This window comes from Heptranchias perlo, chromosome 11 (assembly GCF_035084215.1).
Source record: "Heptranchias perlo isolate sHepPer1 chromosome 11, sHepPer1.hap1, whole genome shotgun sequence".
In the NCBI taxonomy this organism is placed as follows: Eukaryota; Metazoa; Chordata; class Chondrichthyes; order Hexanchiformes; family Hexanchidae; genus Heptranchias; species Heptranchias perlo.
In genome coordinates this window covers 16,665,006-16,692,473 of record NC_090335.1, presented here as the reverse complement: position 1 = coordinate 16,692,473, position 27,468 = coordinate 16,665,006, and the positions used below count along the sequence as shown (strand labels likewise).

At 45.0% G+C, this 27,468-nt stretch overlaps 1 protein-coding gene and 1 long non-coding RNA gene across 8 annotated transcripts in view; one reads left to right on the top strand and one right to left on the bottom strand.

Annotated features, from left to right (window-relative positions):
* Positions 1 to 23,471, top strand: part of LOC137327135 (guanylate cyclase soluble subunit beta-2-like) — a 110,785-nt gene extending 87,314 nt beyond the window's left edge. Inside the window, exons 14-17 of one of the 7 annotated variants that reach the window (XR_010964369.1) lie at positions 4,791 to 4,996; positions 9,726 to 9,821; positions 16,299 to 16,500; positions 19,346 to 23,471. Coding sequence is in view for 5 of the 7 variants with exons in the window: in XM_067992616.1 (XP_067848717.1) it covers positions 4,791 to 4,996; positions 9,726 to 9,821; positions 16,299 to 16,450 (454 nt within the window). In the remaining 2 variants the exon portion in view is untranslated. Of the gene's footprint in view, positions 1 to 4,790; positions 4,997 to 9,117; positions 9,347 to 9,725; positions 9,826 to 16,298 lie in introns of those variants that run through there. The other 6 variants (XR_010964370.1, XM_067992618.1, XM_067992616.1 and 3 more) reach the window with 6 other exon arrangements.
* The window catches only part of LOC137327137 (uncharacterized), a 38,719-nt gene continuing 15,088 nt past the window's right edge, over positions 3,838 to 27,468 (bottom strand). The window contains exons 2-3 of the long non-coding RNA XR_010964371.1: positions 4,870 to 5,006; positions 3,838 to 4,005 (exon numbers count right to left, since the gene is read on the bottom strand). This is a non-coding gene — a long non-coding RNA (uncharacterized lncRNA). The remainder of the gene's footprint in view (positions 4,006 to 4,869; positions 5,007 to 27,468) is intronic.

The following is a 27,468-nucleotide window of genomic DNA, read 5'->3' as shown; positions in this document are numbered from 1 at the left end:
AAACCTTTCCACCTCGCTACCTCTCTCTCCTCCTTTAAGATGCTTCTTAAAAGCTACCACTTTGGCCAAGCTTTTGGTCACCTGTCCTTTTATCTCATGTGGCTCAGTGTCAGGTTTTGTCTGATAACGCTCCTGTGAAGTGCTTTGGGGAGTTTTACTATGTTAAAGGCGCTATATAAATGCCAGTTGTTATTGTTGGAGCCAGATCTTCACAAAGTGCTGTGGTGCTTCTGTGCCATGACAATACAGTCCCCACTGCATTGAGCAGGCACGGTCGTGCTAATGCAATTTGCCCTCTATACGCAGTGGATGGTAAAGATAGCTGATTGAAGCTGCCCGAAATCTCCACCAGCTGTTTGCATTGTTAACAACCACGGGAAGCAGTCGGGAAGTGCAGACTTCGAGCAGCTTCATTCATTTTCCTGGAATTATAACCTGGACAATCGGGTAAATACACCATCGCAAACATCTTTGCATTACAGAGGCACTGTCAGTGCAAGTGCCTCTTGTGGAACTGTCCAAAATAACTGTTAATACATTGTAAACTGCCCCTTTGTAATATGGTAATGCCAAACGAGTTAGTGCCATTTGTTTGATATAGGCGCCAGCGAGGATGGTGTGAGTTTTTTTTTTATTCGTTCATGGGATGTGGGTGTCGCTGGCGAGGCCAGCATTTATTGCCCATCCCTAATTGCCCTTGAGAAGGTGGTGGTGAGCCGCCGCCTTGAACCGCTGCAGTCCGTGAGGTGAAGGTTCTCCCACAGTGCTGTTAGGAAGGGAGTTCCAGGATTTTGACCCAGCGGCGATGAAGGAACGGCGATATATTTCCAAGTCGGGATGGTGTGTGACTTGGAGGGGAACGTGCAGGTGGTGTTGTTCCCATGTACCTGCTGCTCTTGTCCTTCTAGGTGGTAGAGGTTGCAGGTTTGGGAGGTGCTGTCGAAGAAGCCTTGGTGAGTTGCTGCAGTGCATCCTGTGGATGGTACACACTGCAGCCACAGTGTGCTGGTGGTGAAGGGAGTGAATGTTTAGGGTGGTGGATGGGGTGCCAATCAAGTGGGCTGCTTTGTCCTGGATGGTGTTGAGCTTCTTGAGTGTTGTTGGAGCTGCACTCATCCAAGCAAGTGGAGAGTATTCCATCACACTCCTGACTTGTGCCTTGTAGATGGTGGAAAGGCTTTGGGGAGTCAGGAGGTGAGTCACTTGCTGCAGAATACCCAGCCTCTGACCTGCTCTTGTAGCCACAGTATTTATATCGCTGGTCCAGTTAAGTTTCTGGTCAATGGTGACCCCCAGGATGTTAATGGTGGGGGATTCGACGATGGTAATGCCGTTGAATGGAGGTGGTGGGGATTTGCAGTTATTTATTGTATCAGAATCCTGAGAGATTAAATGGCCTCCTTTAGCTTGGAAGGTTTGAACCACAGACTTTTTACATAGAATTTACAGCACAGGAACAGGCCATTCGACCCAACTGGTCTATGCCGGTGTTTATGCTTCACACGAGCCTCCTCCCTCCCCTCTTCATCTAACCCTATCAGCGTACCCTTCTATTCCTTTCTCCCTCATGTACTTATCTAGCTTCCCCTTAAATGCCTCTATGATCAACTAATAGAAGGCACTGTTTCAAGGGGCAAACACCAGTTATTTCAGCTCGTTCCTGTGCTACTTTGCAGATTTGCAACAGCAGCGGATAGAGGGGCAGAAATTGGTTATGGTCGGCCTGACATTAGGCTTCGAGCTCCGTTTGCGTAATTTGGGCCAGCTGCCGGGACCTGTCGTGCCTCCACAGGCCGCCCACCCGCCCGCAATAAGTCGATGAATTTCAGGCCGCTTCCCTCACTGGCAGCGGGCCTACGCTACATACAACCAATCTGTTCTTTTAAAGAACTTCCTGATCCTATAAAATGCTGATTTCCATTCGAAGATTAGGCTTTCATTCAGCCGCACCCCTGCTCTCCGCTCTACCTTTCTTTATTCCATGAATCGGGAGAATTTAATCCATTGTTCACAGATTGTTGTCAGATTCTAACAATATAGCCTGTGTTTTCTATCCTACCCCAAATCATGTGGAAACAGAGGGAAAATCGGTTGATATGGCCTACTGACCTCCGTTTACCTCCCCTCGCTCAAGATGGTTGGGGGAAGGCGGGGGTTGGGGAGGGTGTTGCTGGCTGTCTCTTCAGCCGCCTGCAACTTGCGAATGTCGGCAATGGCGTGGGGCAGGGGATCCCAGCCAATTTCCTTCTTGTCTGCCCGCCTTGCCGTCACTCCCCAGGTCTGCCAGGTCTGGGGTAGCAATGGTTATGTCCCCAGCTGTTGTAAGTGGAAGGAGAGGGCGTCCTCTCCCTCCAATCCCATATCCACTGAAAGCCTTGGTCTTAGGCCGAGCCTGTCAGTGGAAGAGTTTTTCCTGTCTCTGGGGCCCTGTGGCCCCTTTAATGCCCCGCGATGATCCTGCTACAGCACCGTCTCAATCTTCCTAGGGGGGCGGGGACACTAGTGAGCTCCGTTTGTTGCCGGGACCCTCTGGAGGCAGATTAAGGGAAACCCAGCCCTATGAGTTAAATACGGCGCATACCTTGCTATTTACATAAGGTGAAACAAGACCGTGCATCAGCTGCACTGTGTTACAGAATAACTTTGGAAATTCTATTTGCAGCTTAACAACAGTATGAGGTCACACACTGTGGTTTGAGCGGAGCAGGGGTAGAGTTCCAATGTGCATTACTGATGGAGCTCGTGGTCTTTTTTTAAACTCATTCTCGGGATGTGGGCATCGCTGCCAAGGCCGGCATTTATTGCTCATCTCTAGTCGCCCAGAGCAGTTTAATACAATGCAATGGCTTGCTAGGCCACTTCATCAGGGCAGTTAAGAGTCAACCACATTGGTGTGGGACTGGAGTCATATATAGGCCAGACTGGGTAAAGACAGCAGGCTTCCTTCCCTAAAAGGCATTAGTGAACTAGTTGGGTTTTTACAATAATCCGACAGATTCATGTTCACTTTTACTGATAACAGCTTTTTACTTTGAGATTTTTTTTAGACTGAATTCAAATTCTCAAACTACCATGGTGGGATTTGAACTCACATTCTTCTGGATTATTAGTCCAGGCCTACTAGATTGCTAATGCAGGAACAGAACCACTACACTACCATACCATTGGTCTTCAGTAGTTGGGTTCAAGACATGTGGCCAAGCAAAAGTAGATGATTTACTCTGCGCCTGGTTTGTGCTATACTTGACCAGGGGCATCTGGAGTGTGAATACTGGGTGTTGAGAGTGGAGCATTCCCCAACTCAGGCATATTCTCTCAGTCCCAAACACCCCAAAAGGGACTTTGGCTGGGATGAACAATTTATTTGCGAGCAGTCTGTTTTAACACGGTGAGTGGAATTGTTATAGGTGAAGATCGAGCGTTAGTAAAGGAATCCATTTTGTAAAAGAATCCATCTTATGTTAAGCTCTAAAAGTGAAAAGCCTGGAGAACCTTGCAGTGTCTGCACAGAGGTCAGAAGCAGGTCAGGCTGCACACGTTTACATTCAGGCCTACCTCTATCACTGCTTCTAAACGCCGAGAGACCAACCTATCTGCAGTGAAGCCAACATATAATACATTCTGTGCTTCACTAGAACCTAAATGCCTGCTAGTCTTGTAGGGTTGCCAACCCTCCCATATTGCCCTGGAGTCTCCAGGAATTAAAGATTAATCCCTGGACATTGCTGCAAGCAACCCGGGAGAAAAATCATTGGAGCATTAAAAAAAATGTGTTTTTTAGATTTTCTTTGAACACTTTTGTTTATTAGTTATAAAAGTATTGGAGATGGGGGGAGAAAGTCTGTTTGACCGAGTGGGCTGTTGGAGGTTGGAGGTCATGTGATGAAACCACCAGGAATACGTCGAACAAGAGTTGGCAATCCTATAGCCTGGAGATCATAGACATCAGACTTGGGTGATAGATGTTTAGAGAACGTGGAACTTCTTGAGAAAGTCTGGTGAGAACTGGTGTAAAGATCATAGGAAATAATGTCATTAGATAGAAAAATGGCGATATTGAAATGTGAAGTTAGAAGATGAAGCAGAAGGAAGGGACCTGGAAAGTTGAGCTCAAGTGGCTGTAACATATGTTCTTCTTCAGCAAGGGATTGCTTGTAATCTTGGTGTTGGCTTTGAGTATGGATGTTCATTTAACCCTTAATAAACCTGCAAGTGTTTGAATCCTGCATCGAGAACTCTTACGTGTGTCAGCCTTGGCTCAGTGGTAGCCTCTGAGCCTGAAGGTCATGAGGTCAAATCCCACTTCAGAGACTTGAGCACATAATCTAGGCTGACACTCCAGTGCAGTACTGGGAGAGTGCTGCACTGTTGGAGGTGCCATCTTTCAGATGAGACATTAAACTGAGGCCCCGTCTGCCCTCTCAGGTGGACATAAAAGATCCAATGGCACTATTTCGAAGAAGAGCGGGGAGTTCTCTGGGTGTCCTGGCCAATATTTATCCCTCAACCAACACCACTAAAACAGATTGTCAGGTCATTATCACATTCCTGTTTGTGAGACCTTGCTGTGGGCAAATTGGCTGCAGCATTTCCTACATTACAACAGTGAGTAGACCTTCAAAAGTACTTCATTGGCTGTGTAGCGCTTTCGAACGTCCTGAGGTCATGAAAGACGCTATATAAATGCAAGTTCTTTCTTTCTTTATTTCTGGTATATAGACAAGGACTGCGGCCTCTGTCTATATTATTACAAAAACACATTCCAACAGAATGCTACGTTTTTCATACAGAGCCCTGCAGAACAAAGGCTTTGAAATAGTGGAGAGGGGAGCGATCAACGTGAAAGGCAAAGGGAAAATGATCACCTACTTCCTGGTCCAGAATCTGCATGCCACTGAGGATGACATCATGGGTTGGCCACCATCGACCAATGGAGGAGATTCCAACCAATCCAACGACGGCAGCGTGGGGACATCTGACCAGTGTAAGCAGAGCGGTGAGTTTAACTAGAGGGGTGATACAACACCGACAATGATATGGAATCCTTTGCAGACAGAATTCAAAGGTGACAATTGCAGTTAGCATTGTCAAGACATAAGTAATGTTACTTAGTGAGATTAAAACAACACACCGTAAACAACAAAGTGCAAAGTACCAATGATAGGTGCTGCGTTTAGACTTGACCGCAAATATCGTTGATTTTGATTAACTTTCTCCCCTTTACTGATCAATTTTTCTCCCTTTTTTAATTTCATGCTGTCTCCCACCACCAACAAAGTTGTGGTCTTGCTGTCATCAGTGTGACTCCATGAGTAGCCGATAGGAGGTGACCTACTGGGTGTGATTTTCACTGCCCTTCGCCTGGTGTTAATGGGATCGGTAACGGCCTCACAGTGGGATCAGTGGCCTTACTCCCAGTTACCGTTCTGTTACCGCCCGCGATACGGCCGGCTTCATTTTGAAAGGGGCCTACCGCCGGGTGTCCAAAGCACCCGCCCGTTTCAAGCAATAGGCCCCTTTTAAGATAGAAATCAGGGTCCTGTGATGCAAATAGGCCTCCGATTGCCATTTTAGGTCGGAGCCTGCGTAATGCACACTCCGATCAGTTCCACGGGCGCTGGAGGAGAAGAGGCCCAGCCAAAGGTAAGTCTTGAACTTTTTTTGTGGGCCTCGGAGGAGCAGGAGTAACCTGAGTCACTGCTGCCCCAGGAACCCCACCCTTCACGATTGCGACCCCCCTCCCACTACCTACCTTGCTGGTGGCAGCTCTAGCCTGTCTTCCTTTGCTAAATCTAGCCAGTTTCGTCAGGACTTCTCTTTGACACCCTGGAGCTCACCTGGTGAATGTAAATTAGGCCGGAGGCTCTTCACCGCTGGAATGAGCAGTCACCCTAATGTCAGAATCGATCCCACTGTGTGCCTGGACTGATCCAGCATTTCGTTCTCGCTGGGACTGATTCACCCACTTTGTTGCTACCTTAGGACTGATCCAACCAGGTTGTTCCCCCTAACTGAGAAACAACTTTCTGCTGTTAAACATTGTTGCATCTAAAGGTGTTAATTTACGCTGTGTTTGAACTTGCGTCCAAGCTAAGTGTGCACTAAGAGGCAGTAATGTTGCTCTTCAGCATTAATGAAGTGGGTCCTAAATTTAGTGCATGCCCCTTGGGAGTAATTTTTTCTCATGCATCTTAGCATGTCAACCCTGCATTAATGCTTTTTTGTTTGCTTGTTAATCAACGCATTAATGAGATTCACTTACTGATCACATTGTGGTACGTTCCCAAACTTTAGGGTGGAGTGAAAGCACAGGAGGGAGCAGTGGCATTCAGATGGCGAGCAAATGCTGCTAGAAGCAGCAAGAGCCGACGTCCCAGGGCATAGGAGCTTGATTTTCAAGGTTCAACACCGCACCAATAACACAATAACTGACTAGAAATCCCGTACCGTTGAGTTCAGTAGCGGCAAGCAGAACCAACTGGGGAGGCAGGTTCCATTTTGTTTTCAAATGAGTGGCGTTCCCTCGGAACAAGTTAACATTGATTACATTCGCACTGCCATTCATGAACCTGTACACACTGCCATTCATGAACCTGTACACACTGCCATTCATGAACCTGTACACACTGCCATTCATGAACCTGTACACACTGCCATCCTTTTAGTCAACAGGAAGGGGTACTGCTTGGTGTCAGCTGCAGCTCAATCGGTAGCACTCTTGCCTCTAAGTCAGAAGGTTGTGGGTTCAGGTCCCACCCCAGAGACTTGAGTACAAAAAATACAGGCTGACACTTTGGTGCAGTACTGATTATATGCTGCACTGTTGGAGGTGCTGCTTTTTGGATGAGACATTAAAACTGAGGCTCAGGTGGATGTAAAAGATCCCATGGCACTATTTGAAGAAGATCAGTTGAGTTCTCCATGGTGTCCTGGTCAATATTTATTCCTCAACCAACATCACTAAAACAGATGATCGGTCATTATCTCATTGCTGTTTGTGGGACCTTGTTGTGTGCAAATTGACTGCTGCATTTCCTACAACAGTGACTGCACTTCAAAAGTACTTCATTGGCTGTAAAACGCTTTGGGACGACCTGAGGTCATGAAAGAAACTATATAAATGCAAGTTCTTTCTTTTTGCTTGAGTGTTTAGATGGTACACAAAAAGCAGCAAACAATTATGCAAGAAAAGCTCCTTTTTGCAAGAATGTCTCCTGAAAGACATGAGTTACCCACCTTTATGTGTTTATGCACATCTGTAAGGCAGAAATACAATAGGCCTGATCTTCAGCCTGTTAAAGGTTGAGCAGGTTGGTATCCTTAATGGGTCAAAGATTGAACAGCAGGACTCCATGACCATGCGTGAGACATCAGTTGCACAACAGTGCTTTTTCTCAAAGACTTTTGTATTAATAATGACAAAAGAGTGGAGCCCTGGGTGTAGAATATGTATGGTACTTGCATATTAGTAATTGAACACTAGATGGCTCCCTAATGGGAGCAGGCATATTGTAGTAAATACACTCCAAGGTCTCTCTTGTATTGCTTTTGTAATTCTTTGACGGAATACTCTAGAAGGTCTGGAAATAAAAGCAGCTAGTTATTATCACACCAATTTGAGTGCTTATTTGGACATTACATCAAAGTAGAATGATAATTCATGAAGTAAGCATGGGCTTAAACATTTTCAAAATAGGAAGGGCCTAGTCACTTTGGCAGCAAAGAGGTAGACTCCCAGACCTGAGGGTGTGAAATTCAAACCCCCAGCAGATGTAGGTGTGGAAGGTCTTATCAGTTCCTGGCTGGATCCTTTGGGGTTTCATTTAATATTAGCTCACTTACTGTGTGTTACTGCTCGTGGTGAGTCAGAAGAAATAGAATGTGTTTTAGCTGTGTTTGTTGTAACAGGTCCAAATGGTGAGTCACGAGACAGTGCCACCATTGGTGGGAGGACTGAAAAGCAAGGGCTACATTGACTGAAACTCATTAAAAGTAATGGAACCAGATGTTATCATTGTATTTGAGGCACTGGGGGTGATTTTTAAACCCCAAGAACGGGTGGGTTGGGGGCGGATGGGAGTTGATAATAATTGGTTTTTTGGGTCACAACCGCAAAATTTTCAGACTTTGCATTCCCAGTGGGAAGCCTGTACTTTTACACGCCAACATTAAACCCGGAAATAAAGTCGGGTTGCGGTCATGACCCAAAAAAGAACTATTTTCAACACCCACCCGCCCCCAACTCAACCGTTCTTGGGGTTTAAAATCACTCCCATTATCTCTGAAGCATTACTACTCAATTGTGAGAACAGGAAACAGAAGTGACAAATATGGGGTGGGTGGTGGGTGGTGGGTGGTGGGTGAAGGAATTGGGCATGGGCGGGGATGCAAAACAGGTGGAATCGCATTGGCCGGTTGTTATAGGATACACCTGCTATTTAGTTATATCGATGTCAATAGGTGTGTATATCAGGCGGTGCGTATAACAGGCGACTGATGCGATACTACCGGTTTTGCGTCTCCGCCCATTTCCAATTTAACCCCCAGGTGGTCGCAAATCATTCTGGAGTTCCTCCATGGTATGGAATAATTGTAGAATAATTACATTATGTGTTGTTTTGCTAATGCTGGAAAAAAAACACAAATATCAAATACATGATGATAAAGGCAGTATGATCCCAAAGAGCTTTGTCATTTAAGCAATATGTGTGATTTAAGTGAAAATTGATCAGAAATTAATTTTTTCCTGGTTTCAATATATAAAAATTTACAGTTCCTGTCTCATGCTATATCAGAGTATTGGGATGTAGGTTTGTGCCTTAAATTCCCTGCACATCTGAGTTCCTGATCTCAGCCAGACCATTGGGCGAGACGCCAAGATGAAGCAAAGTGCTTCTCAGTGGGAGGGAGGCTCAGTCTCAGCTCAGGACTCTGCAGTACTACTCTGTACCAGGAACTCCACTCTTTTCTCAGTTATAGGTCATCTTGCCCTCTGATTTTCCTAATTTTCTATGGTCGAGGACACTGGGGGTGAAATTGGTCTTCAGTGAAGGCGTGAAATGGGCTGATAGCGAATCAGCAGCCCACACTGATTTTCTTTTCAATTGATTTTAAAAGGATTGCCGATTTGCTATCGCCCGTCTCGCACTTTTACTGAAGTCCAGTTTCACCCCCATTGCCTGATGCCTCCCTTATAAGAGTCAGAATTGGCTGTGTTTGGAACTGACAGCACAAACCCACGACAGGGCAGGTTGAGATGCCAAGCTGCTACACCACAGCCCTGAAACTTTTTTGGAGAAGAATCGCTGACTAAACGGCACTTTTAAGAGCCTAATGGCACTGTGCAATATTGGTAAGGAATGTGTTAATGCTTCCATATGGAATTCCTCTGTCTGCCTTCCTACCTCCATTTAAAAGTAATCATTAATTACTTCATATAAAATTCCATAGCCTTCTATTTTAATAACACATTTGCTACTAATATCGCACAATACAATTTCAACCAATAATTGTTGTTTATTACCAATAGATTAACCAGTTACCTGCCAGAGGAAAAATTGTGATATTGAGATAAAAGAATAAGGTTTTACGGTCAAGAATCGCTGATTAATGAGTAACTGAGCTGAAATATTGATTGCAGGGGTGTCGTGGTCTAATCTCAAGGTTAATGCAGATCGTAATCAGTCATTACTGAATTCATAGCTAACCTCTTCTTCAATTTGCAGAACAAAATAATAATGAAGATCAAGATCACAAGACTGTTATTGCCATGAAATACACTGATAGTGAGTGTATATCTGCAGGTGGTCATACACCTTCTGGTAAGTTGTTTGAACACCGTAAGGACTGCTCATAGTTTAATCCTATGTCTGCCTTGTTGTTCGGTCAATTTTCAAAAGGCCTGCTTCAAAAATGACAGGGAAGTGAATTGGATCAGTGCTATTATCCTACATTGCAACCGTGACTACACTTCAAAAAGTACTTTGTTGGCTGTAAAGCACTATGGCACATCCTGAGGTTATGAAAAGCGCTACAGAAACACAAGTCTTTCTTTATTAGATGGCTTTAACGTTCCAATACTGTGATAACAGATCTAGAGAAAAAAAAGTAATGAGATACACATGGAAGAAAAAAAAACTAAACATTCAGCTCATGAGGACTGTCCCATTAGGGAGCTTAACCAGTTGGGGATCTGCCACGGTGATGCAATATCCAAAAACAATTCAGTGAAAGATAAAGGGAAGACAAAAAGAATGGGACTGAATGAGAACTTAAGTGTTCCACTAGGGAGCCTCAAGACTGACATATTGGGAATTGATCATTATTCTAAACAACCAAGTTTTTAATACTTGCTCCCAGTGGGTGAGGCTCATGGTCGGCTGCACGAAATCGGAAAGTTTTTTTTATTCGTTCATGGGATGTGGGCGTCGCTGGCGAGGCCAGCATTTATTGCCCATCCCTAATTGCCCTTGAGAAGGTGGTGGTGAGCCGCCTTCTTGAACCGCTGCAGTCCGCGCGGTGAAGGTTCTCCCACAGCGCTGTTATAGAGTCATAGAGTCATAGAGTTATACAGCACGGATAGAGGCCCTTCGGCCCATCGTGTCCGCGCCGGCCATCAAGCCCAGTCTAATCTAATCCCATATTCCAGCATTTGGTCCGTAGCCTTGTATGCTATGGCATTTCAAGTGCTCATCCAAATGCTTCTTGAATGTTGTGAGGGTTCCTGCCTCCACAACCCTCTCAGGCAGTGAGTTCCAGACTCCAACCACCCTCTGGGTGAAAAAGTTCTTTCTCAAATCCCCTCTAAACCTCCCGCCTTTTACCTTGAATCTATGCCCCCTTGTTATAGAACCCTCAACGAAGGGAAAAAGCTCCTTAGTATCCATCCTATCTATGCCCCTCATAATTTTGTACACCTCAATCATGTCCCCCCTCAGCCTCCTCTGCTCCAAGGAAAACAAACCCAATCTTCCCAGTCTCTCTTCATAGCTGAAGCGCTCCAGCCCTGGTAACATCCTGGTGAATCTCCTCTGCACCCTCTCCAAAGCGATCACATCCTTCCTGTAGTGCGGCGACCAGAACTGCACACAGTACTCCAGCTGTGGCCTAACCAGTGTTTTATACAGCTCCATCATAACCTCCTTGCTCTTATATTCTATGCCTCGGCTAATAAAGGCAAGTATCCCATATGCCTTCTTTACCACCTTATCTACCTGTTCCGCCGCCTTCAGGGATCTGTGAACTTGCACACCAAGATCCCTCTGACCCTCTGTCTTGCCTAGGGTCCTCCCATTCATTGTGTAGTCCCTTGCCTTGTTAGTCCCTCCAAAGTGCATCACCTCGCACTTTTCCGGGTTAAATTCCATTTGCCACTGTTCCGCCCATCTGACCAACCCATCTATATCGTCCTGCAGACTGAGGCTATCCTCCTCGCTATTTACCACCCTACCAATTTTTGTATCATCAGCGAACTTACTGATCATACCTTTTACATTCATATCCAAGTCGTTAATGTAGACCACAAACAGCAAGGGCCCCAGCACAGATCCCTGTGGTACCCCACTGGCCACAGGCTTCCAGTCACAAAAACAACCTTCGACCATCACCCTCTGCCTTCTGCCACTAAGCCAGTTTTGTATCCAAAGTGCCAAGGCACCCTGGACTCCATGGGCTCGTACCTTCTTGACCAGTCTCCTGTGCGGGACTTTATCGAAGGCCTTACTGAAATCCATGTATACCACATCCACTGCGTTACCCTCATCCACACGCCTAGTCACCCCCTCAAAAAATTCAATCAAATTAGTCAGACATGATCTTCCCTTGACAAAGCCATGTTGACTATCCCTGATTAATCCTTGCTTCTCCAAGTGGAGACTAATTTTGTCCTTCAGAATTTTTTCCAATAATTTTCCTACCACTGATGTTAGGCTCACTGGCCTGTAGTTCCCCGGTTTTTCCCTACTCCCCTTCTTGAATAATGGTACTACATTAGCGGTTCTCCAGTCCTCTGGCACATCCCCTGTGGCCAGAGAGGTTCTGAATATATGTGTTAGAGCCCCCGCAATCTCCTCCTTTGCCTCACACAGTAGCCTGGGATACATTTCGTCCGGGCCTGGGGATTTATCCATTTTTAGGCCTGCTAAAACCGCCAATACCTCCTCCCGCTCTATGTTAATATGTTCGAGTATATCACAGTCCCCCTGTCGTATTTCTCTGTCTACGTCGTCCTTCTCCATAGTGAAAACAGATGCAAAAAATTCATTTAGAACCCCTCCTACATCTTCCGGCTCCACACACAGATTGCCATTTTTGTCCCGAATGGGCCCTATTTTTTCCCTAGTTATCCTCTTACCCTTAATATACTTATAAAACATCTTAGGAAGGAAGTTCCAGGATTTTGACCCAGCGACGATGAAGGAACGGCGATATATTTCCAAGTCGGGATGGTGTGTGACTTGGAGGGGAACGTGCAGGCCTGCTGCCCTTGTCCTTCTAGGTGGTTGAGGTCGTGGGTTTGGTAGGTGCTGTTGAAGAAGCCTTGGCGAGTTGCTGCAGTGCATCCTGTAAATGGTCCACACTGCAGCCACTGTGCGCCAGTGGTGAAGGGAGTGAATGTTTAGGGTTGTGGATGGGGTGCCAATCAAGCGGGCTGCTTTGTCCTGGATGGTGTCAAGCTTCTTGAGTGTTGTTGGAGCTGCACTCATCCAGGCAAGTGGAGAGTATTCCATCACACTCCTGACTTGCGCCTTGTAGATGGTGGAGAAGCTTTGGGGAGTCAGGAGGTGAGTCACTCGCCGCAGAATACCCAGCCTCTGACCTGCTCTTGTAGCCACAGTATTTATATGGCTGGTCCAGTTACGTTTCTGGTCAATGGTGACCCCCAGGATGTTGATGGTGGGGGATTTGGCGATGGTAATGCGGTTGAATGTCAAGGGGAGGTGGTTAGACTCTCTCTTGTTGGAGATGGTCATTGCCTGGCACTTGTCTGGCGCGAATGTTACTTGCCACTTATCAGCCCAAGCCTGGATGTTGTCCAGGTCTTCCTGCATGTGGGCTCGGACTGCTTCATTATCTGAGGGGTTGCGAATGGAACTGAACACTGTGCAATCATCAGCAAACATCCCCATTTCTGACCTTATGATGGAGGGAAGGTCATTGATGAAGCAGCTGAAGATGGTTGGGCCTCGGACACTGCCCTGAGGAACTCCTGCAGCAATGTCCTGGGGCTGAGATGATTGGCCTCCAACAACTACTACCATCTTCCTTTGTGCTAAGTATGACTCCAGCCATTGGAGAGTTTTCCCCCTGATTCCCATTGACTTCAATTTTACTTGGGATCCTTGGTGCCACACTCGGTCAAATGCCGCCTTGATGTCAAGGGCAGTCACTCCCACCTCACCTCTGGAACTCAGCTCTTTTGTCCATGTTTGGACCAAGGCTGTAATGAGGTCTGGAGCCGAGTGGTCCTGGCAGAACCCAAACTGAGCATCGGTGAGCAGGTTATTGGTAAGTGCTGCTTGATAGCACTGTCGACGACACCTTCCATCACTTTGCTGATGATTGAGAGTAGGCTGTCGGGGCGGTAATTGGCTGGATTAGATTTGTCCTGCTTTTTGTGGACAGGACATACCTGGGCAATTTTCCACATTGTCGGGTAGATGCCAGTGTTGTAGCTGTACTGGAACAGTTTGGCTAGAGGCACGGCTAGTTCTGGAGCACAAGTCTTCAGCACTACAGCTGGGATGTTGTCATGGCCCATAGCCTTTGCTGTATCCAGTGCACTCAGCCGTTTCTTGATATCACGTGGAGTGAATCGAATTAGCTGAAGACTGGCTTCTGTGATGGTGGGAATATTGGGAGGAGGCTGAGATGGATCATCCACTCGGCACTTCTGGCTGAAGATGGTTGCAAACGTTTCAGCCTTGTCTTTTGCACTCACGTGCTGGACTCCGCCATCATTGAGGATGGGGATGTTTACAGAGCCTCCTCTGCCCGTTAGTTGTTTAATTGTCCACCACCATTCACAACTGGACTGCAGAGCTTTGATCTGATCCGTTGGTTGTGGAATCGCTTAGCTCTGTCTGTAGCATGTTGCTTCCGCTGCTTAGCATGCATGCAGTCCTGAATTGCAGCTTCACCAGGTTGGCACCTCATTTTTAGGTACGCCTGGTGCTGCTCCTGGCATGCTCTTCTACACTCCTCATTGAACCAGGGTTGATCCCCTGGCTTGTTGGTAATGGTAGAGTGAGGAATATGCCGGGCCATGAGGTTGCAGATTGTGCTGGAATACAATTCTGCTGCTGCTGATGGCCCACAGCACCTCATGGATGCCCAGTTTTGAGCTACTAAATCTGTTCTGAATCTATCCCATTTAGCACGGTGACAGTGCCACACAACACATTAAATGGTGTCCTCAGTGCGAAGATGGGACTTCGTCTCCATGAGGGCTGTGCGGTGGTCACTCCTACCAATACTGTCAGGGACAGATTCATCTGTGACACGTAGATTGGTGAGGACGAGGTCAAGTAGTGACCCCTCGACTCCTCATGGATTCGGAGCGAGGCATATTCGGGCAATTTTAGCATAGGGAACTTGAGGGTGGATACCATTCCAAGAATAGAACCTCTTGAACACTGGCTTATTCAGAGATGCTCTCAGTGATGTTGCAGAGGTGGAAAAAGGTGGTCTTGCGGAAGGATGGGATATGAGGTTCGAAGTTCATCTCAGGTCAAACAGGACACCTCTGAGACTGCACACTGCCAGATTCAGCCTAACGGAGCTGGAAGTGAGATGGAGTGAAATTGAGGGTTAAAGTTCAGGGCTTCCAGTGGGAGCTGAGAAGAATGGATTGGATTAGTTTAGATATTAAACTAATTAGTTTCCTGAAAGAGTGAAGACTTGAGGAAACTTTTGGATAAGACTAAAAGATGTCCCTGTAGGTCAGCAAGGACAGGGGTGATGGGCGAGCGGGATCTGGTGCGGGGTAGAATGCGGGCAGCAGATTTTTTGATGAACTGAAGTTTACGGAGGAGGAAGGATGGGAGGCCATCCAGCAGAGCATTGTATTATTCGAATCTGGAGGTGGCAAAGTGATGGATGAGTGCCCAGACCAACTGGGCTGAGATAATCTAAACTAAATTTCACTTAGGATGCATGCAGAGGGGAAGCGCTATTCTCCACATTCTAATGTAAAAGGCCAAGTTACCATCACATTGTCCCCAAGACAGCTATTCTAACACTATCAATAATGGCTTAACCTTCTCGCCTCTGTTACCAAACCTATTACATGCAAAATTAAAACAGTTGGTTTTGGATTCCTCTTTAAAACCTGTGGCAGCTGAAGCCTATGAAAAAGTGTAGCTACCAAATTCTAGTCTTCTGATTGGATGGTTGTTTGTTTTTTTTTACACTTGTTCTCGGGAGGTGGGCAACACACAGGTTTGTTGAGAGAAAGGCAGGTGGGAGAGCTTACTAGTTATAAATGGCTATGGGCCATCATTTAGGATTGCAATTTTAGATGTTTGGTGAGAGTTGATTTTGGCTTTGTACGTGGAAAATGTTGGTTCTGAACCATTCTTGTCGAAGCTGATCTTCAGTGGCCTCCAGTTTAATTTCGGATCACCAAAGTTCGCGTAAGGTTCTCTCACAGCAAAATGGAACAAGTCTGAAAAATGGAACCATTGGCAGCCGTGACTTCAGCTGTCCACACCCCAAGCTCTGGAATTTCCTCCCTAACCCTCTCTGCCTCTCTCTCGTCCTACATCTTTGACCAAGCTTTTGGTCTTCCTCTGTGCCTTGGTGTCAATTTCTTGTCTGATTACGCTCCTGTGAAGCGCCTTGGGACGTTTTACTATGTTAAAAGCACTATATAAATGCAAATTGTTGTTGTTGTTTGGTGTTGGAATTACAATTTTAAATGAGTGTTGTTCCCAAAGCTGCCATCCATCAAATCTTTGGCATTTATTTTAAAAAACATATATTATGGTACCACTATTCTAGACACATTTCCACTCCTCAGTTTGCAGGCTCAACCAAATAAGGAGCGCTCTCCTGCATTGTCCACTTTCTAAATATAGAGCACTTCATTTCATTTCTTTTAATAGATTAATGTTGTACAGCTCATAATTTGGCTTTTGCTGGGAATTAAATGCATCAATGATACACGATGACTATGAATGGTGTATCATTCAGTACATGCAACACTCTTGGTGTTGCACAAGCACTGGTTTTAAATTTTGAGTCAACAATTTTACGAGTTGACTGTAATAGTATCAACTCTTTTTATTTTCACTATGAAGGCAGAGAAATCAACAGATCCAAATGTAACAAGAGCCCAGAGAGTACTGCAATCTCCGGGGGAGAAGATGGAGCAAAGTCAGGACTGGACCTGAATAATGAGGAGCCTCTTAGTAAGGAAAATGTAAAGTCGAACTTTTGTACTATAATGTAAACAGAGTGCAGTGTACTCCCAACACAAGCAGCACCGCAGTTGATTGACTGGTTAGTTTTGTTTTCATCTTGAATCATGTTGAAAAGAGATAAAACTGAAGTTAGTTTATAACATTTATTTTGCATGGTGTAATAATCAAGCAGTTTTCCTCCAAAACATTTCTATTGTGTTCCACCAAATAATTTTAAAATATTTAGAAATTTCTACAATATTACATCCTACTGAGGTCTTTAGGTCTCTTTACTCTCTCAAATGCTTTGTGGATAAGTAAAAATAATAAATAAGATATACTACTGAAGTTCAATAAGAAAGCCTGGGAAGATCAGAGGCAATGAACTCAAATGTTATGGAATTATCTCCACACAGCACTTTTGACCGCAGTATTTCCAGCCATGCAGGAAACATTAAAACAATTTCTTACATAGTTCTCATTATTTCTCCCACTACCCCTTCACACCTCTCTCTCAAAAGGCCCTGTATTAATGTAACCACAGTGACAGTCCAGACAGTACAGCCTGTAGAGCAGAGATATATCAGATCAAGACTGGGAGACCTCCAAAGACGAGATGATTCAGGTACAGACTAGACACATTCTCACGAGGGGAAAGGAAGGGCATCCAAAACTAGAGCTCCCTGGATGACTAAAGATATAGAAATTAAAACGAAACAGAGATAGGAGGCTTATGATAAATGTCAGGTTCATAATTCAGCAGAGAACCAAGCTGAATACAAAAAGTACTGAGGAGAACTGGAAGGGGAAATAGGAGGGGCAAAGAGAGAGTATGAGAATAGATTAGCGGGTAACTTAAAAGGGAACCCAAAAGTATTTTATAAACATATAAATAGTAAAAGGGTGGTCAAAAGAAAGGTGGGGCCGATTAGGGACCAAAATGATGATCTTGTGGCTGCAAAAAGCATGGCTGAGGTACTAAATGAATACTTTGCATCGGTCTTCACTAGAGAAGAGGATGCTGCCAGTGTCACAGTAAAGGAGGAGGTAGTAGAGAAATTGGATAGGATAAAAATTGATAAAGAGAAAGTACTTAAAAAGTTGGCAGCGCTCAATGTAGAAAAGTCACCCAGTCCGGGTGGGATACACCCTAGGTTACTGAGGGAAGTAAAGGTGGAAATTGTGGAGGCTCTGGGCACAATCTTCCAATCCTCCTTAGATATGGGAGTGGTGCCAGAGGACTGGAGGACTGCAAATGTTACACCCCTGTTCAAAAAAGGAGAGGGATAAACCCGGCAATTACAGGCCAGTCAGCCTAACGTCGGTGGTGGGGAAACTTTTAGAGACAATAATCTGGGACAAAATTAATTGGCACCTGGAAAAATATGGGTTAATAAATGAAAGCCAGCACGGATTTGTTAAAGGCAAATCGTGTTTGACTAACGTGCTTGAGTTCTTTGATGAAGTAATGGAGGGGTTGACAAGGGTACTGCGGTTGATGTTGTGTATATGGACTTTCAAATGGCGTTTGATAAAGTACCATATAATAGACCTGTTAGCAAAATTGAAGTCCATGGGATTAAAGGGGCAGTGCCTGCGTGGATATCAAATTGGCTAAGGGACAGAAAGCAGCGAGTAGTAGTGAACGGTTGTTTTTCAGACCGGAGGGAAGTGTACAGTGGTGTCCCCCAGGGGTAGTTGTTGGGACCACTGCTCTTTTTGATATATATTAATGACGTGGACTTTGGTATACTGAGCATAATTTCAAAGTTTGCAGATGACACGAAACTCAGAAATGTAGTAAAAAATGAGGAGGATAGTAACAGACTTCAGGAGGACGTAGACAGATTGGTGAAATGGGCAGACACATGGCGGAGAAGTGTGAAGTGATTTATTTTGTTAGGAAGAACGAGGAGAGGTAATATAAACTAAATGGTACAATTTTAAAGACGGTGCAGGAACAGAGTGACCTGGGGGAATATGTGCACAAGTCTTTGAAGGTGGCAGGACAAGTTGAGAAGGCTGTTAAAAAGGCACATGAGATCCTTGGCTTTATAAATAGAGGCATAGAGTACAAAAGCAAGGAAATTATGTTAAGCCTTTATAAAACACTGGTTAGGCCTCAGCTGGAGTATTGTGGCCAATTCTGGGGATCACACTTTAGGAAGGATGTCAAGGCCTTAGAGAGGGTGCAGAGGAGATTTACTAGAATGGTATCAGGGATGAAAGACTTCAGTTATGTGGAGAGACTGGACAAACTGGGGTTGTTCTCCTTAGAGCACAGAAGGTTAAGAGGAGATTGGTTAGAAGTGTTCAAAATCTTGAATGGTTTTGATAGAGTAAATAAGGAGAAACTGTTTCCAGTGACAGAAGGGTCAGTAACCAGAGGACACAAATTTAAGGTAATTGGCAAAAGAACTAGAGGCGACATGAGGAAAAAAAAGTATGCAGCGAATTGTTACAATCTGAAATGCACTACCTGAAAGGGTGGTGGAAGGAGATTCAATAATAACTTTCAAAAGGGAATTGGATAAATACGTGAAGGGGAACAATTTGCAGGGCCATGGGGAAAGAGCAGGGGAGTGGGACTAATTGGACAGCTCTTTCAAAAAGCCGGCACAGGCACGATGGGCCGAATGGCCTCCTTCTGTGCTGTATAATTCTATGATTCAACTGGTAGACAGTCAGAAGTAAACAGTAAATTTTGCTTGCCTCCAAAACTACAACTCGAAACACACCTTAGCTCCTGCGATTAACGACGCATTGAGTCTGCTTCTCCACTTGCCCTGTGAATTACACTCTCAAACACCTCTCCGTCAATATGCCCCGCATTCAGATTTCAGCTCTAATGCCATGTGGCCTACTGCTGGAACTGATAGAACAACGGGGAAGACAAAGTTTACTGCAGTTTCAGACTTTGAATGCTTTTTATTATTTGTTTTCAGGATGTGGGCGTCACGAGCAAAGCCGGCATTTATTGCCCATCCCTAGTTGTCCATAGCAGTTTGATACAACTGAGTAGTTTGCTAGGCCACTTCAGAGGGCAGTTAAGAGTTGACCACGTTGGTGTGGGACTGGAGTCACATATAGGCCAGACCAGGTAAGGACAGCAGGTTTCCTTCCCGGTGGACAATCCAACAGTCACCTTTGCTGATACCAGCTTTTTATTTCCAGATTTTGTAAACTGAATTCAAATTGTCAAACTGGCAGGGGGGAGAGAGAGGCCGCGATGGGCAGAGAGGAGGCTGAGGGCTTCCTTGAGGGACTGGAGGGAGCACCTGCTCCTCGTGGCCTACAAGGAGTGCTGTAAAAGGCACTTACATTCTCGAGCTGGCAGCTCCTGCCTCCATTTCACCGCCAGGTTTGCCGAGCTCTGGGATACCCGGCCGGCAACTGTTAAATTTAAATCAGGCTCCCAATTGCACTGCTGGGGACGTGTTCCCCGTTTTTAAATTATTAACCTCCCCACCCCCACGACCCTCTCCCACCCGTCGTGGAGTGGGTTGGGGGGGGTACTATCGAGACCATACTCTCCGCTGCTTTGCAGGGGAGGAGCTTGTTGTTGAGGGTGATTTCAGGTGGTTACTTAGATGCGTTCTAAACCTTTCCTGTATCACAGTGCCAGTTTCAGCTGGCCTGCCTTAGATGTACTAGATCATCAATCCTGCAGTGGGCTCTCCATTCCTGATTGGCTGTCGAGGTACTTGGGAGTCTACTCCCAATTCATAGCACGTTTTTAAAAAAAAGTTATCGAGTTGCAATCTACTGCATTGAAGGCACCCATGTCGGCTGTTTCGGGGTTGGAGCTTGGAGTTGCTCGTGCTTGCACCAACCAGTTGGCCTGGAGACCCTTGTGATGGCAGCTATCTTGGCAATGGAATCCTTTTGTGAAATATGCCAAAAGTCATTCAGGGTCAGGAATGCAGGTTTGGCACTGGATACAACAGCTGGTAGCCCAAATCCTGGAGATGTAGACTTGGACCAGGGACTGGACTTTGCCATCCCAGCCTCTTGGGAAAGCAGGTCTCGTGTTCTGGAGTTAATACAAGGCCTTAGTTGAACTAAGAAATTCTACTTTATATATTCAAGCCAAGGAGGCCCATTCGACTTACACCATTAGCACCAGCAAGATTATACATTCTTACAACTGATCCTCATGACTAGGGTGATATTATTCTGGATATTTTTTGTTGTTGCTTTGACTGTGGTGATACATGTAATAGAGCACACACACACACAGGCACACACACATATGTCGACACAGACACAAATAGACAAATGCACACACATAAGAAAGAAATAACTTACACTTATATAGCACCTTTCACTACCTCAAGAGAACCCAATCGCTTTACAGCCAATTAAGTACTTTTTTGAAGTGTAGTCACTGTTGCAATGTAGGAAATGTGGCAGCCAATTTGTGCACAGCAAGATCCACAAACAGCAATGCAATAATGACCAGATAATCTGTTTTAGTGATGTTGGTTGTGGGTCTAATATTGGACAGGTCACCAGGGAGAACTCCCCTGCTCTTTTTCAAAATAGTGCCAGGGATCTTTTACATCCACCTGAGAGGACAGTTGTTTCCTTGGTATAACATCTCATCTGAAAGACTGATATATATACACACACATATATAGATACAGGCAGACAGACACAGGCATACAGACACCCACACATGCACATGCACACATATACATGTACGCATGTAATCCCAGACACAAATAGACAAATACACATATACACACATATATTGACACAGACACACACACGTACACATACAACGTGAATCAATGTGATGCTTTTGAAAGAGTATTGAGAGCAATTGAAACAACACAATCCATGCCCAAAATACAGGGCAAGATCAATTCAATCCGGACTTTTCCGATCTGAACCCAGCACCTGGACTGAACAAAATTCTAAAGCTTCCTTAGAGACCATACTATAATGGGCAATCAATCCTTGCTTGTTCCTATGTTTTGCAAGGTTCCCCCTGGTGCCTTTCTCTATTTTATTTTTTCCATTTATTAGTGCCTTGTGCAGTCTCGCTGCCTTGCTTCATGCTAATAATCACCAGTAAGAGGGGAGAACAGTTCCTTCATGTACGCAAAATTGTAAACACATTCTGTATAGCCAGGTGTATTATGATTGTGTTACAGAATGCACAGAGAAAATCTTCCACCCCATATTTCTTCACAGGAAGGTTCCATCATTAATTTTAGACCAACCTTTCACATGGGATCAGAAGTAGGCCATTCAGCCCCTCAAGCCTGTTCCATCATTCAATCGATCATGGCTGATCTGTACCTCAATGCCATTTGCCCGCCTTTGCTCCATATCCCTTGATAACCTTATCTAACAATAATCTATCGATCTCAGTCTTGAAAATATTAGTTGTCCCAGTGTCTACAGACCCATTGCCAAAATATCAAAGTAAAGTGTATTTCTGGGCCAATATGTTCTCCCAAACCACCTTTACTCCATCCTACGCAGGGATGGATGTCTCTGGGCTGGTGCTTGTGAGGGATAGAACGAGTGAGAGTCTGTGCTACAAAGTACAGGCACTGTTGGACACTAAAGGGTCTGCTTCTCGGTCTTGCACCAAATCTAGAGGAGGAGAAGAGAAAGAGAGACTCAGATGGTTTCCTAAGGAGCCAAACTCATGTTACTGTCAAAGAAGGCATAATGTGAGAGTTTTGTGATACGGAATTAATAAAGAATGCAATAAAAACGTCATGACAAGCCTTTACCTGGCACATGCTCTCCTACTCCAAAGACTTGAGCACAAAATCTAGGCTGACACTTCAGTACAATACTGAGGGAGTGCTGCACTGTCGGAGGTGCCATCTTTCTGATGCGACATTAAACTGAGACCCCGTCTGCCCTCTCAGGTTGACGTAAAATATCCCATGGCATTATTCGACGAAGAACATGGGAGTTCTCCCCAGTGATCTGGCCAATATTTATCCTTCAACCAAAATCACTAAAACCGATTATCTGGTTATTATCACATTGCATATGCAAAAGGCTGAACACCTGTTTCCGGCACAGGCCGTGGACACCTCTTTTGCTGCCTTTACCAATATGGTGGGCGCGCACTCCCGGCATGTAATAAAGCGCATCCTGCTCGCCATATTGGATTCTTAGGCGCCCATTTTGCACCTGAAAAACAGGCGTGCTGCCATTGAATTTCTAGACCCTTCACATTATGCAAATGAAGCTGACGCCTGACATTACAGCAGGGGTCAGTGTTTGTGACATTGGGGATCACTCCCCTCTGGGCAATCGGGGCGGAGGTCAAGCTCCACCGGTGACCCAGTGGGTAAACGCACCATATAGAGTGGCAGTAAAACATGCAGCCCCCATGTGTCACTGTCCAATTGTTACGTACAGTCCAGCGAGGTCTCGGGTTCGGTCCCTGATCTGTGCTCAGTTCGCTGATCTTAGCTGGGGTAGCAGTGGGGCCTCAGTGTTCCTGTGTTACGCAGAGAAAAATCAACCTAAGTCTTGATAATTGTCCCGTGACGCCCCTGCTGGAAAGTGCATATGTGGATAGGTGATGGATAGGATTCTGTGATACCCCCCATGGCTGATTAGCCCCGAGCACTAAGGCTCTGAAATCCCTGGTCAGTAGGAGAGCTATTTCTAAAGCCTACAAAATAAATGTGCACAGACACCAACGCTGAGAAATTAATTTTCTTTGCACCTCTGAATATTGACATCTGTGGAGCTCATTAAATTCCTCTCTGTTTAGGATCTGTGCTGCGAAATTAATCTCTTCATCAAAATAGCTGCTGGAAATTGAACAAATTAATTCCCATGACAAACCCGTTTTATGTTCACACTGTACTGCGGTACCCAGGAGGCCAGCAGCTGCTCGCTGCAAATGTCATTATTTTCTCGTGTTTCCTGAACTCACTGCACCATCACGAACAAACAAAAGCCACTTTGCACTGGAATGATTCCAATCAAAATGTATCTTCCGAAACTTGGTCACACTTCCAATACACTGCTACAAGAACAGTACAACCTGTCGATTATCCAAGATCTATAACGTTTAATAAAAGAAAAAAACAATCACGGTTACATATGTTTTATTTGAGTGTTTACCATACCATTAAAGTGGCTTGTTTGAAGTTTTGGAAAGACTGCAGAGGTGGGCCACTAGATTAATTCCCAGTTTGAAGCATCTTAGTTATCAAGATAGGCGAAAAGAGCTGGGACTCTACACTTTAGAGAAGCACAGACTTAGGGGTGATCTGATCGAGGTTTATAAAATGATGAAGAGAATAGATTGTGTTTGAGTAGATGGTTTGTTCCAATTATATAGGTGAGGGAGACCGGGGTCAGAATATTAAGTTGTATAAAACCAGATCTCGGTTAGGTGTCAGGAGGTGGTCCTTTTTCCAGAGAATAGTGGACCTGTGGAACAGGCTCCCGGCTCGTGCGGTGGACGCCGATTTGCTGAATTCCTTCAAGCGAGAGCTGGACCCGTTTCTGGTTGGGGTGGAGATCACCTCGTACAAAATCTAGGTACTGCATAGAATTATCAGGGCCAGAGTAGTCTCCTGGACTCGTTTTGATCGCCATTGGGGGATCGGAGAGAAATTCCCCAAATTTTTTTTACCAAATTGGCCTGGGTTTTTTACAGGTTTTTTCACCTCTCCCAGGAGATTACATGGTTTTGGGTGGGGTGGGGAGTGTATATATTGTGAGTGTAAGGTATCACAATTGTGTGGGACAGGCTGGATGGACCAGAGAGTCTTTTCCTGTCCGTCATTGTTCGTATGTAAGTGAAGGATAAATGAAGCCATTTTGTGAGCTGATTTTGGATTTGTTGCAGGGAGGAAATATTTAGCAATTTTTTCCAACCAGTTCTATAGGCAGAGTATTTAATATTGAAACTAGTTCTTCCTCCAACCCCATTACCATTGAATCCAGGCAAATGCTTAGCAGACTTTAAGCAGGTAGCTGTGGTCGAGATGGTTTTGGGCAGTTGCTGGAAATCTATTTCACTCAACATACTGCTGAAGTTGATATGATCTGGAGTGCACTGCCTGAAACGTGCTAAAAGTAAGTCTAACTAACAGCAGACACCATTAGATGCCCTACCACAGCAAATTACGGCCAAATGTTCCACAGCAGCATGGATGAAATCCAAAGGTGGCTGAATCGTTCAAGTGGTTGAGCACTTGTCTCTCAAAGTAAGATTTGTAGACTTGAGTCCCAATAACATCTGTCACTCAAAACAGCTGCCTTCAGGCAGGTGTTTTTTTCAGCTCAGAGCTACAGGGGTCTAAATGTAACATCATTGAGCCTGTTCTTTGGGCCTAAAATGGGCCAACGATGACCAATTTAGCAGGACAGAGGCCCGCACCTGACCTGCACGGGGGTTCGTGCCACTACGAACTTGGTTGGGGGCCTTTATTTAGGTGGCCCTGGCGGCCGCCTGAAATGAGCACAGGCTTCATTTCAATATTGAAATAAGGCCCCGCCGCTCATTTCAGACCCGGACTCCTAAATTGGTTGGCCCTATTTGGAGCTCGCGATGTGCAAGCTCCCACTGGCATTTCCTGGTCGAGCAGCTTAACCAGCTGTCCTTAAAGGGACTGCTGGTGGCTGCTCAAAAAAGGCGCAAAAACTTGGAACATTTTTTGTATTTTGTGGGATGGGAATGACCATGAGTGTCTCTCCTGGCTCCACAGAACAAATCAGGGTTACAACCAGCCCAACCTCACCCCCACTCCCGATCTCCTTACCCCCACCCCCCCACCACGTACTTACCTCTGGGCCTCGGCGGGGGGCGAAATTGGTAAGGCCCCGACAGGCAAGCTGCATCGGAGCGCCTGACTGGTGCCCGCAGCTCGCGTGATTTATTCTGATGAGGCCCGAGGACAAATTTACTTCGGGTCCTGGGGCTTCTCTGTTCCAGGGCACCCTTGCTGCGCGCAGCCAGAATCCCGTCCGTTAAGGAATTTATGCTTTTTGGAATATCAACCAACAGCTTGGCATCTCATTCAGCCTCCTTGAAAAATGCCTCTTCTAAGATAATTATAAATTGGCACTGAAAGCTGCTATGACACAATCTGTGACCTCGGCTGTCAAAGGCTCCAAGTTCCAAGAGGCAGCCTGCTAGTAGAGAAGGAGGAAACCACATATCTTGTTTCTATGGGCTCGGTGAAATGATGGTTGAGCATTTTAAGCAAGTGTTTGTAGTTTGTACTTTTTATTATTTAGGAGAAGTAGTTTTTTTTACCAATACAAATTTTTACAGATGTGGGATTTCCAGCCTATATACAGTCTGGTAAATATTACCCATCCCTGTGAGCAAGCAACCCGATACAGAAAATTAAACAGTTAATAATCCTTCACAATGATATGGACAGGGCTTAAAACAATTCAGAAAAGACCTCCAGGAAATGACTTGCAGAGTGGATAACAGTTTGCTTTTGGTGAGTGTAAGTAAATTAAAGATGGGAGTGTAAGCTTAAGCTTCATCCTCTTGTCTTTAAGTTTTGGTAAGTTTTTTTTTATTTCAAAGCTGAATAATGTTGACAACATCTGGAGTACTGTCTGGGAGAAGCTACTGAGCCCAACTGTGTGATTATAAAGTCCCCTGGACCCATCTAGGGCTCCTTGAGAGCTGGGCCCAAGCAGAGACCCAGCAGCTCTGAGGAGAAGGTGTCATCCCTACTCACCCTACCCGCGACCAGACTGAGATGGCAGCCTTGACAGCAAGCACTGGCTGAAGTTACTATTTACTGATACTGGCTGCAAGTCCTTGGAGGGAGGGAAAGAAACCAACTCACGAGTTTCCTCCCTCCACAGGTAGGTGCATTGTCCAACAATATTACAACGACCCACTGAAGGGAGAGCTGCCTCTGGAAGGTGTTCTCACTATAAATGGATCATCAGTGGGGTGATATGCCATTCTAGTTGATGACATTGCTGACTTGTGTGGATGGACTAAGTTCCATGGTGTATACATTGTGTCCGTATTGTACAGTCACTTCTAATGGAAATCAACAATGTTTCAAATTCACTGTGGGACGAACTGAAGGAATCATTCTCTCAGCTGAAGTAGGTGATCACTTTTGGTTATTTTGTGCGCAAACAAGTGTGGTATGTCAAGAAAAAACAGAAGGAATCTTACAACGCCAGGTTATAGTCCAACAATTTTATTTTAAAATCACAAGCTTTCGGAGATTATCCCCTCCGAAAGCTTGTGATTTTAAAATAAAATTGTTGGACTATAACCTGGTGTTGTAAGATTCCTTACATTTGTCCACCCCAGTCCATCACCGGCATCTCCACATCAAGAAAAAACAGGTTATTATGTGTCAGGTGTGTAGCCCTTCATTACAGCTGTTTACAGATGGTGTGTGACCAGCTGTGTGTTTGCAAGATTTATTGCTTTTATTTCAGATTTTCATCATTTGTAGTTGCTCCTTTTTCATTTCATATAAGCAATTGTTGAGCACAAATAAGAGACCAACTTACCAAAGGAAGAGACAAGTGATAAAGTGTACTACACTTATAGAATCATACAGCAAATAGAATCATACAGACCCACCGTGCCTGTGCTGGATCTTTGAAAGAGCTAGCGAATAAGTCCCTGCTCTTTCCCCAATTGTTTTGCTTTTCAAGTATATAATCAATTCCCTTTTGATAGTTACTATTGAATCTGCTTCCACTGCCCTTTCAGGCAGTGCACTCCAGATGATATCAACTCACTGTGTGGAAAAAATATCTCTTCATCTCCTCACTTGGATCCAAGCCTTAGTAGTTTTTATCTATATAAAAATATGTATGTTGTGAAACAGCATTTACAAAAAATATGTTCTCTAAAAATTAATAGAATCATCGTATTTTACAGCATAAAAGGAGGCCATTCGGCCCATCACACCCATGCCAGCTCGCTCAGTCCCATTCCCTGTCCTTATACCCTTAAAAAAATTTCTCTTTCAAATATTTATTCATTTCTTTTTAAAAGCTATTATGGATTCTGATACCACCACTGTTTCTACATAGTAACAGTTTCAGGCAGGAGAAGACCATCGGCAGAGCG